The sequence below is a fragment of the Tursiops truncatus genome, chromosome 7, assembly GCF_011762595.2.
Source record: "Tursiops truncatus isolate mTurTru1 chromosome 7, mTurTru1.mat.Y, whole genome shotgun sequence".
NCBI classification, from domain to species: domain Eukaryota; kingdom Metazoa; phylum Chordata; class Mammalia; order Artiodactyla; family Delphinidae; genus Tursiops; species Tursiops truncatus.
Window position 1 is genome coordinate 11,272,654 of NC_047040.1, and position 11,843 is coordinate 11,284,496.

The following is an 11,843-nucleotide window of genomic DNA, read 5'->3' on the forward strand; positions in this document are numbered from 1 at the left end:
TGTATACTTTTCTATCCTTGGTTTTAGTAACTTTGGCTTTGTTTTCAAAAAAAAAAAAGAAGCCCACTTAAAGTACTAATAGGGGGATAATTTATTATGAGAATATAGAGGCATCTCACAGTAAACAGACACAGGACCAGCAGTCAGTCTTCATAGGGTAGAGACCAAGAAGTAGAAAGCCTGTTTTGTGTGTGTGAGCATACAGCCTGAAACTGAACCCTAACATTTTGACTAATCAAGAACATTGGCAGTAGAGAAAATGTTTTCTCCCAATCTCATATATATTCATTTTCTTGTTGAACCATTTCAAAATAAGGATCTTCCATAGCTGGTAATAATATCAATACAACAAGAAAAATAGGTTATATTAACTGGATATTCTTGTTTTTACTTTTTATATGGCATACTGGTATAATGTAAAATATGTTAGAAGGGTGTATTTTAAACCCATTTTTCTTATCTGCTGATTTTCATGTATAAATTTACCTAGTAGCAACCACAGATTTTTTTCCCACCTACCTTCCCCACCCCATGGTAACGTAAAATCGTCCTTACTTCCTGCAATACTCCTCATAATAATGTCCTGCCCTACTGGACTCTGAACTCATTTCTGTAATTTTTTTTTTTTTTTTTTTTGTAAGTGCTGAGCTTTAACTAGAAAGCTCAGGATAAAAGGCAAGACAGTGCCACAAAAACAGCCACCCTGACAGGGTTTCTCCTCGAACCAGGGGGTGACCATGACCTGCTGTGAAGGATGGACAGCCTGCAATGGATTCAGCCTGCTGGTTCTACTTCTGTTTGGAGTAACTCTCAATGCAATACCTCTAATTGTCAACTTAGTGGAGGAAGGCCAAACTTTTAAAAACCCCATCTCTTGCTTTGAATGGTTGTTCCCTGGGATTATTGGAGCAGGTCTGATGGTGAGTGAAATTTATTTGACTTGATTTGGAGCTATTTTACTGAACACGGTCTAAAGACCATCTTGCAGCCTTGCCGTGAGCTATGTCTTGGCTTAGGATATAGTGAGGATCAGTGAGTACGGTATTAATTTATATTGGCATCAGTGAAGAACAACAATTTAAATGAACTGTGGTACAGGCTAGGGAGCTTGGGCAAAAAATAAGATATTGATAAAAATTGGGCTTCCCTGGTAGCGCAGTGGTTGAGAGTCCGCCTGCCGATGCAGGGGACATGGGTTCGTGCCCCGGTCCAGGAAGATCCCACATGCCGCGGAGCGGCTGGGCCCGTGAGCCATAGCTGCTGAGCTTGCGCGTCCGGAGCCTGTGCTCCACAACGGGAGATGCCACAGCAGTGAGAGGCCTGCGTACCGCAAAAAAAAAAAAAAAAAAAAAAATTGGTTGGGTAATTACGTATCATACTTCTTCGCATATAAGGCTGCTCGTCCAAGCTTCATAGTTAGTGTTCGGGACTTTTTGAATTTATTCCCTCAGCTTTCCTTTGCCAAAACCAGCTCTGAGTATTCACAGGGAATACGGCAAAAGCGAGAAGTGCTCAAGAGGAAGGGCAAGAACATTCCACGCCCGATGAGTCTCCTGGATGATGACGGTGAGGCATGAACATGGCATGGCCTGCACCGAGGGGAGCTGGCCCGAGAGGTTGGGGACTTGAAACCCTGGCTTTCTGACCTCAGGGATGTTTTGATTCAGATCTTTTACAACCCGTACATCATGGTGCTTGTTTAATGTTCGATCATTTTTAACAGGGCTATCTTTGTTGAAGTCCGTAGCAGAGCAGTGTAAGATAGAACTCCCCAAGGTACCTGGTCATAAGCCACCCGAGGCACCTGTAATACGTGCAGATTCACAGACCTTCTGGGAACTCTGACTCAGTAGGCCTGGGTGGTACCCATGGTGTAGAGCAATAAATCCTGTTTTCAGACATGACAGGATATTGAGATATTCTGGTTGTATATTCTCCAATATACTACTGTTAGCAAATCATTTATCCTGTGATTTTGTTTCCGTATCAGTCAAATGGGGATGTAATTGAAGTTTGAAAATTCAGCATTCAAGAGCCTTGTTTTTGTGATACCACTTGGGTGCTAATAACACCCACTTGTGGTCTCGTTAATGCCAGAGAAATGCGCCTTTGCTTGGATGTATGTGTGTGTGTGTATGTGTGTTACAATGACGATCAGTTATTGCTTCTAGTCTTATTCTAGTCTTATCTCCAGACTTAACATGAAAACACTTGTAGGTCATTATATATGAAAGAGAGACCACTGTTAAGTGCTAACCACTGGGTTCATACATTACACTATCTTATTTAAATGCTATAATAACTTGGCTGAGTAGTTATTAACATTTGTATTTTAACAGACCAGCAAACAGAAGGTTAAGAATGTTAACAAGGTCACATAGTAGGTGTGAAACCCAATTCCAGATTTATCTGACTCCAAAGCTCTGTTTTCCACCAGTATTAGCAACATAATCCTCATCACCTGTCTCAGGCTGACAAAGGGGAAAGACAAGATCTATAACTTAACCCATAAACTTAAGTGACCAGGAAACTGAAGCATAGAAAAATTATATAAATATGAAATCGTTTCAGAGAATCTGGACTTTTTTTTTTTTTTTTTTTTTGCGGTATGTGGGCCTCTCACCGTTGCGGCCCCTCCCGCCGCGGAGCACAGGCTCCGGACGCACAGGCTCAGCGGCCATGGCTCACGGGCCCAGCCGCTCCGCGGCATGTGGGATCCTCCCGGACCGGGGCACGAACCCGTGTCCCCTGCATCGGCAGGCGGACTCCCAACCACCGCGCCACCAGGGAAGCCCTGGACTTTTTTTTTGCAGTACGCAGGCCTCTCACTGTTGTGGTCTCTCCTGTTGCGGAGCACAGGCTCCGGCCCGGGGCATGAACCCGTGTCCCCTGCATCAGCAGGCGGACTCTCAACCACTGCGCCACCAGGGAAGCCCTGGACTTTTCTTGTTCCAGGATTAAGTTTGCTTTATCACCTCAATAAATATTAACAATGTGCTGGTATCACGCCAGGCTCTTACTATTACTCGGTATTGTGGAATATCTTCAAAGTATCACACAACCCTTTGAAAAGTTCAATAGACATTTTATAGCTAGAGCCTCAAACTCTAGACTAGGCTCACAAGCAAATAAGTGGGTGATAGAAAGGTTATTTTCTTGATCCTTGGCTATATATAGAATGTGGAAGAATATCTTTTTTCAAAGGGAATTGTGTCCTTTACATCTATCAAAATACTGACTTAGTTCAAAACATTGAACTCTCAATATACTTGTAAATACACAGAAAAGTTAATGAAGAAATCACTGTCGTGATAAGCACTTTTGTCATAGTTCTTGAAATCTTTCTAATCTGTAGCATTTTAAATTAGTATTGTTTCAAAAACAGGGAATTTTGCAGGAAGTAGTCAATAATAAAAACTATGGAATTCATTATCGATTACTCCATAAAATACAGTCATTTTATGGTTTTATGATTTACCCAAAACAGAGGTGAACCTTGTCATCTTTGAAACCATAACTAAGAGTAAAAATGTTACGTAATTACCTTCACCTATTATCTGCTAAATGGAAAAACCCATACACATTCTTTTTCCAAGTCCTGAAAAAACGACTTGAAACGTTTCCTTGAAATGTTTCCTCTAAAAAATAAAGACCATTTTATTTTATAGATTAATTGTAAGCCTAATCTTAATCATGCCTATTTACTGAGTTCACTTATTGTGTAATAATTCACCAATTATTAAAACCTTAACAGAGAAGAAATTGTTGAACGTTACATTAGAAAATATTATGTCTAACAAAAATTTTCAAAATAGATTTTATATAATGAGCCACTGTTTTGTTACTTTCATGTTCAAGTACTTAGAGGAACCCTGAAAGTTTGAATTCTATTAGAGTTGTAATGGTCTAAAGCTCTTCTGTACTTCACTGATGAAATCATATGCCTTATTTCTAAAACTGGATGAAAATATGGATTTCTGTAAGGAAAAATAAACAGTGCTACTTCTTTTCTTTATAAAAACAAACGATTATCAAGAAAAAGTTTCACAAAAACTCATGCATTCAAATGTGCTTAGGAATTGAAGAGAAAGATTATTCTCAAGATTACTTACTTGTGCAGGAGATTATCTGGAAGACTTATAATTCAGTCACATACACACACACACTTTCACATTTTAATGTTCATCCTATAAAGAGCCCCTCTAATTTCCAAAGCTCTGAATAAGCAAAATGCTTGAAATACAGAGTTATCAAGTTACCCATAATGATGTAACAAAGATGTGTCAACATGCCATGAAGTCAACCAGGTGAGGATTCATACATGATAAGCTATTATTACTTTATAAAATTCCTTTGCAAGAGAAGCGAACTATGAAAGTATCTCTTTCAGCATCTCTGAAATAAATTAACCTTCAAGAAAGTTAGCAGAGTTTAATTTACATCAATAAGGAAAATGGAATGATTTATCCATTTTAATTATAATTTAATGTTGCTCTTTCTTTTAACAGATTAAATTTCTAAATCAGGGGTTAACACGTTTTTTTCTGCGAAAAGCCAGGTAGTGAATATTTTAGCCTCTGTGAGCCAGTCTCTCTCACAATAATTCAACTCTACTGCTGGTGCGCCAAAGCAGCATGGATAATAAGTAAGCGAATGGGCATGTCTGTTTTCATAAAAGTTTATAAAAAAGAGGCAGTGGGCCAGTTTGCCAGTTCCTGTTCTAAATGATTTGTTCCTTAAGCTCAGAAGGCAGTATCACTTCTAAGTACAACAAAAGAAATTTAGCCCATGAACACTGACACCTATTTGGGTACATACATTTCTTTTCCCTTTTCTTCTGGGCTCTCAGCTATGCCTTGAATGGCTAGGCTGCCATACATACACGTGCCCTTTGAATTATAAGAGTGTTGGTGGTCAAGGCAGTATGCAAGCAAAGCTTGATAACAATACAGTGTTTTCCATACGTGACACGGAGTCAGCACATGGTCAGAGTGGGGTGAAGTCTGTCAGGAAAGCTGCCTTGTAAGGCTGTTCAATCCGAGACCTGCTCTGAAAGGACAAAGGTGGACATGGTCTTGGAAAAATGGATTGGGGAAGGAGCAATTAGGAGGAGGACAATGAGATGAGTGAGGGGGTGATGGTGGTGGGGAAGATGAGAAGGTGCAAGCTCTAAGGAGGAACAGAGAATTGCTAGAATCGGCCAGTGTGACTGGAATAGTGGTTGAGTCTGGGCTCTGGAACCCTAATGCGCAACTGTGACTCCCAACTCTTCCACTTTCTTAGGCAAGTTACTCAAGCTTCCTGTGCCTCAGTTTTCCGACCCAGTAAAATGGGGATAATTGGCACCTACCTCATAGGATTTTTTTTTTGTGGTACGCGGGCCTCTCACTGCTGGGGCCCCTCCCGTTGCGGAGCACAGGCTCCGGACGCTCAGGCTCAGCGGCCATGGCTCACGGGCCCAGCCGCTAGGCGGCACGTGGGATCTTCCCGGATCGGGGCACGAACCCGTGTCCCCTGCATTGGCAGGCAGACTCTCAACCACTGCGCCACCAGGGAAGCCCTACCTCATAGGATTTTTACGAGGCTGTGAATGAACTAAAACACGTATAGCACCTATAACAGTGCCTGGTATGTTGTTAGAACTCAGTAAAATGTTAGAAAACAAGAGTGGAAGGAGAGAGAGAGAACTACTCAAGGGCAGCTGTGCTGAGACGGCAAAAAACTTATGGCTAAAATATCTTAAGTGTAAGGAAGTAATCGACATTCAACCCTTCAATGATACAAAACTTCTTTCATGAAGAATTTCTAGTTATAGCTGCTGACTAGTTATTAGTAGAAATTTTAACCTAAGGCCTGTGAACATGGCATCATTTCTTACAGCTTTCCCCAGCAATGTGTGTTCCCTTGACACAGAATGTAATACAAGATTTCTAAACATCAGTGTGAAGTGAGATCATTCCATACCATGGATATAGGAGTAGAAAGGAGAATGTAGAACTAAAAGTAATTCTCAAATCATAAGTTTGGGGAACTACTGAGCTGGTGGTGACCCTGGGAGTGAGAGGAAAGTTAGGGAAGTGGGAGAAGGGTAGTGACAGAATTCTTAGCTCCCAACTACCAGGCAGACAAAACCATCGAGTTCCTTTCTGAATCCTTGCCAGATTAATTCACACTATTTTGGGGAAATTGGGTAAGTGGTTGCAGATTATAGTAAAAAAAAAAAAAAAGTGAATTTTGGATGATGCAGCCATTCCTTCAGAAACATTCCTCCAAAATAATGAATAAATAACTTTATTTAAAATCCAAGTCTCTCTAATGACTCAAAGTAAAAATGTAGATGGAAGTTTTAAATTGCTATACTGAAATCCCCCATCCTTTCCCCCTTTTTAATCTTTATGGTCCAAACGGGGATCATTAAGGGTCACAAGATCAAGGACATTGTCACATCTCCTTTTTATTCTCTTAAGCCTCTTGGCTTCCCACAACTGCTGGCAAGTAGAAAGTGAAGATTATTGCTTTATCAACTGATGAGAAGTAATAATATTCTTTGTTCCTGTTGATGTAATTTCCAGGTCATTCCAGCAACAACGATGTCCTTAGCGGCGAGGAAAAGAGCATGCTGCAATAACAAAACCGGGGTGAGCACAGCACAGCTGGTCTGGTGCATAAGCAGTTACCGGCATCTCAGCAAAGCCGCCGAGGCGTCAGCATCTCCTGAATCACCGTGTGGCTCCAGTGGCAGGGCTGGTCCTAGAAACACGTTATTTAGAATAATTTATATGATAATGCTGAAAGTGTGAAGTTTGTCTTTTTGTTTTCCCATAAAAATTTGGTTTTGGAGCGAGCTTTCAGACCTCTCCTCAATCTTCGGTTTCAGTCTAAAAGTTTTCAAAGAAAGGAGATTTATGTCTGCACTCAGGGCTGTAATCAATTTCGTAATACTCAAATACTTGTTACTTTTGTGGTGTGTATAAAATACTTAGGGAAAAAGTATCCTCAGTTCTCTTATGCATGTGAAAGACTGGTTTACTAGGAGCAGAATGTTAATTGTCCTTATCCAGTTAAGTTAAAGGAGACAACACTTATTTTTTCAAACATTTGGCATGTATAAAATTGTAGCTATGTTAAAAGTAAAGGAAATTAATATTTATTAACCTTCTCTCACTATACTCAGAACATTTTCAAATACGCTATCTTATTTTTCTGAAAACCCATACGTTTTATGATCTGTTTTACTGAGAAACTGATCCTCAGAGAAAGCATATAACCTGCCAGTGTAGCACAGTTATTAGGTAGGTTTGTATCCAAATCCATCAGACTCCAAAATTCCCAGTCATCATACTTTTTATGCCATGAACATTGTTACGAAGTAACACTGAGGGCTCTCATAATTCTTTAAGGAAGCAGGTAGATCAATAAATAAGAAATCACAGTAAATATTCCTGACTGAGCTTGAGGTTTGAAAGCAATGGTTCTCAGCCTGATGGGAACATTAGAATCACCTGCGGAAAATCTTAAAAATACCAATGCCTGGTGGCCCCCCTGAGATTCTGCATTAGTATCTTTCAAAAGCACCTTGTGTGATTCTCATGTGCTCCCAGGGGTGAGAGCCACTGTTTAAAAGGGTACATATTTATAGCCATGAGTTTGATTTATTTTTTAAATTACCTTTTCCTGACATTTGGTATTCATATAGGATTATAGTTACTTTGCTAGTTATTTACAGTCTATCTTTGTTCCTGACACACTGTAGTGGTCCGTTGAAATGGACAAGGTTCACGTAGAGCATAAGAGTTCAGGTTTTTCAGAAACAGTGGCAAGACCAATGATCTTTTAGCAAGTCTAAAGAAATGGCAGGCACTCTGCCCTCTGCCTTCTTGTGTAAGTCACACCTAATCAAACTGTGATCTTAAGATCTAGGACTGTAAGGTGTCAGCAGAATGGCAGCAGCTGATGATAAAGACTGCATGTGCTGCTGAAACTAGAAACAGACAGGCAACATGTAACAACATGTGCAAATGTGCCTACTTTATTTTTCAGATGTTTCTTTCATCACTTCTGAACGTGATCACAGTCACTGGAGCTGCATACTGCCTGACGGTGTCCATCCAGGCTCTCGCGGAGGGCCCTCTCATTTGTAACTCTCAAGGCAACAGAACTTCCAGTTGTGAATTGTCATTTGAAAACTTAACGTGAGTAACCTTTTGCCGTCTTACACAGCTGCAGCTAGTTAGGTTAGGATAGTGTGGTGCTGACCCAGTGCCATGTTATCTGGCGTGGGACAGATTCTTAGGTATTTAGCACATTAATCCCAATTGGCCCAATCGCAGAGAAATGGAGGAATCACTGCATTCAGAGTGCTTTGGGTATGGTCTCCTCTAAAAGGAGTAGTTGACTTAGATGGATTATCCTTGTCCTTTAAAAATCTACAGCTGCATATGTGCATGTATATTAAAAAGTTCTGGAAATATACACCAAAAACTTAACTTTCATCTTTGGAGAATGGTAATGGAGGATGCCCTGGGGGAAGGAAGGGAGCACTGACTTTCTCCACTTCTGATCTAATTTAATCTGTAGACCCTGGGACTTCCCTGGTGGTCCGGTGGGTAAGATTCTGCGCTCCCAAGGCTGGGGGCCCGGGTTTGATCCCTGGTCGGGGAACTAGATCCCTCATGCATGTCCCAACTAAGAAGTCTGCATGCCGCAACTAAAGATCCCGCGTGCCACAAGGAAGATCCTGTGCACCGCAGCTAAGACCTGGCGCAGCCAAAATAAATAAATAAATATTTTAAAAAATTGTAAGCCCTAAGCATATATTACCTTTATAATTTGATAAACTGAATAAAAACACAATAAGTAAAAAAAAAATCTAGAGGCTTACCTATAAGCCTTAAGAAAGAAACAAAGCAGCAGCCAATGGAATCATGCAAACATAATAGAAACACAGTCAGCATGACAATGAATCAAAAGTTTAACTCACAGAGTAACAAATAATGCTGAAGAGTTACATGGAAATGGCTCATTTCAGTCTTGTAAGATGGTTCTGGGCCTGAATCTAGGCACAATTTGTAAAACTGGAAGAAAAGAACAACCTAATTCATTCGTTACCTATATATTGTTCAGTATGGAAAATAACTAGAATTCACTTTTGTAGTTACATGAAAATTTTTTTTTTCCCTTTTTCCTTATCTCGCTGCATTAAAAAAGAAAAATCTCTCAAAATTTGCCTACCACAGCTGTTGTGGATCAAAATCCAAAGAAACTCCCTTTACTAGTAGAGCTGGAGTAGAAAATTAGAGATTTCAACCACACATGCTATACACATTCAGTCCTCAGCGCATGGCTACTCACCATGTACCAGGCGCCAGGCCAAGCTGGAGGTCACAGCATCAAGGTATTCCCACTCTAGGTGGGGAGACAGACAGTTACGGAGAGTAAACAATTACAGAAGAGTGACCCTACGCTCGCTGCAAACTGCAATGAGCATACTCATATTCCACGTGCTGACATGCTGTTGTTCTTCCCAGGCTGCACATCAGTTGCTGGTATGCAGAAATGCAAACTCTCTAAGAACACTTAGTCCTACTGTAGAAAACCAAAGATAAATCATGTCAGGACAGATGTGTTAGGGCTAAAAGTTTCTCATTCTCCATACCTTGTTACAACAAGGTTTTAACCAGACATATTTGAAATGCCTTTTGTGAGTAAACATTGTACATCGGGTTTAAGAACAGACGCAACACACCAGTTTTGCACTAAGAACTGAGCTCCTTGAACGGGGGAGCTTGTTTTAGTTTCTTTAGCCAGTAGAAGAGTGCCTGCATGAATAGGTGCGACCACAGGAAACTTAATATTCAACCCTTTCTGACATAGAAAATTTCATACAGTTCAACCTAAGAGTAGATCCTCTGTAGATGCTTGTTGAGTGATGGGATATACGATGTCAACGTTTTACAACTGTTAAGAGTACAACGGCACATGCTCAGAAACCCTCACCTTAGCTATAGTTTCTGGGCACGATGTTTCAAAAGCACTTTCTGTTTTACCATACATGTCCTTTTCTAGGCACAATGCTGCATTCTTTAGACGGTCAGTGGTATTCCTGGATATCTTATCATTATCATTTCTTTCATTTTGTCCAGTGCCATTCATCCAGAATCCTTCGATCTGCAGTGGTTCTTTGACGACTCTTGTGTTTCTCCTACGGATTTCAATAATCCCTCCAACAACAACACAACAGCCAGTAACTGGAGAACATACAGCTTACACTTCAATTCTATGGAAAACAAGCATAGGATTATCCATTTCTCAGTATTTTTAGGTCTACTGCTTGTGGGCATTCTTGAGATCCTGTTTGGGCTCAGTCAGATACTCATCGGCTTCCTTGGCTGTCTGTGCGGAGGAGTCTCTAAGCGAAGAAACCGAATTGTGTAGTTTAATAATAATAAAATGGAAATACTAGTTTGAACCATTTTAGAATGACATTTACAAGACATGCTTTTAGAAATTCAATAATGGAACATTATCTAGAAAGCTGTGGATGAGTCAGTTTAATCCAAAGGTTGTTTTTAAAGTCACCTTTGATGTACTTAAAAAACAAGTCAAGCTTCTACACTGAAGCATGTTGGTAAATGCACATTTTCATATGGAAAGAAAAATATCATCAGCGGTTGACTTTGGGGAAAAGTGGAGAGAAGCTTTCAATTTGTTTTGTGTCTTTCTGTACTATTCGGATTTTCTAACTATGTTCTCATATGTGGAGAAAGGAAGGGAGGGAAGGAGGAGGGTAAGCAGGAACAGAAGTTATACTGGAAGCCAAAGTATGGGACCTTTTTATTGCATTTCTTTATACTTCAAAAAGGTTAAATATATACAGTTGACCCTTGAACAACACAGGTTTGAACTGTGCAGGTCCACTTATAATGCAGATTTCTTCCAAGAGTAAATAAATACTAGAGTACTACACGATCTGCAGTTGGTTGAATCGGTGGGTGCAGAGTCCTGGATACAGAGAAACGGAGCATATGGAGGCCCAACCAAAAGTTACATGTGGATTTCTGACTGCGTGGAAAGCTGGCGCCCGTAACCCCTGAGTTATTCAAGTGTGAACAGTAATCTAAATACAATCAAGTTTTTAGACCTAATTCAGCTTACAGAAAATCCAGGGAAAGAGGACATTATTCAGACAAATTCAAAAGGTGGGACAGTAAACAGTCAATGGTCCCCTGTTTTCAACAAGAAAATGTAGTATAAGAAAAATAAAAGGTTGGATGGGTGGAGGGAACTATTCTAGATTAAGAGAGCAAAGAGACAGACATGATTCAACCAAATAGATTACGTGAACCTTGTTGGGGATAACTGGGGGAACCTGCACAAGGACTGGTTTAGGTAATATTAAGGGCTTACTGTTAGTTTTTTTATGCCTGATGATGGTTTTATGGTTATGTAGGAAAATGTCCTTATTTTTCAGAAATGAATATTTATGTGTTTGGGGGAAAATGCCATTTCAGTTAAAAAATGAAGCAACTGAAAAATGTTACGTTTAGGTGACAGGCATATGGCAATTCATTACACTCTTCAATTTTCCTATGTTCGCATTTTTCGCAATAATTAAAAAAACAATAAATATCTAGGGAAAAAAATCAGTCTTTCGAAATCTGGCTTATATATATGCCACACTTTAAGACAGGATAACGAAACAGCGTATTTACCATATTAAAATGTTATAAAATAGACAAAACTCAAAATCTACAATTTTCTGAATATGATCATTCCTGCTTTTTTTTCAATTATTTATATTCACTGGGCTTAAGATTTTAGAAATAATTTACAATACATATATT

General features: G+C 39.8%; 1 protein-coding gene and 1 long non-coding RNA gene across 2 annotated transcripts; one reads left to right on the forward strand and one right to left on the reverse strand.

Moving 5' to 3' along the window:
* Positions 1-720: 720 nt before the first annotated feature.
* Positions 721-10,434, forward strand: TM4SF20 (transmembrane 4 L six family member 20). The gene is made up of 4 exons (XM_004327835.3): positions 721-920; positions 6,573-6,638; positions 8,041-8,192; positions 10,143-10,434. Exons 1-4 carry the CDS (start codon positions 738-740, stop codon positions 10,432-10,434), a joined length of 693 nt encoding a protein of 230 aa, XP_004327883.1. The 5' UTR covers positions 721-737.
* Positions 6,276-9,345, reverse strand: LOC109548031 (uncharacterized). The gene is made up of 2 exons (XR_004527348.2): positions 8,981-9,345; positions 6,276-6,750 (listed from the first exon to the last, which is right to left on the reverse strand). It is a non-coding gene; the product is annotated as an uncharacterized lncRNA (long non-coding RNA).
* Positions 10,435-11,843: the final 1,409 nt, after the last annotated feature.

What these genes read in the sequence shown, in the direction of transcription:
- TM4SF20 (XM_004327835.3), top strand. Translation starts at nt 738, where the DNA reads ATGACCTGCTGTGAAGGATGGACAGCCTGCAATGGATTCAGCCTGCTG. An exon ending in TTATTGGAGCAGGTCTGATG is followed by an intron (nt 921 to 6,572) that starts GTGAGTGAAATT and finishes TGTAATTTCCAG; the next exon opens with GTCATTCCAGCAACAACGAT. An exon ending in GCTGCAATAACAAAACCGGG is followed by an intron (nt 6,639 to 8,040) that starts GTGAGCACAGCA and finishes TTTATTTTTCAG; the next exon opens with ATGTTTCTTTCATCACTTCT.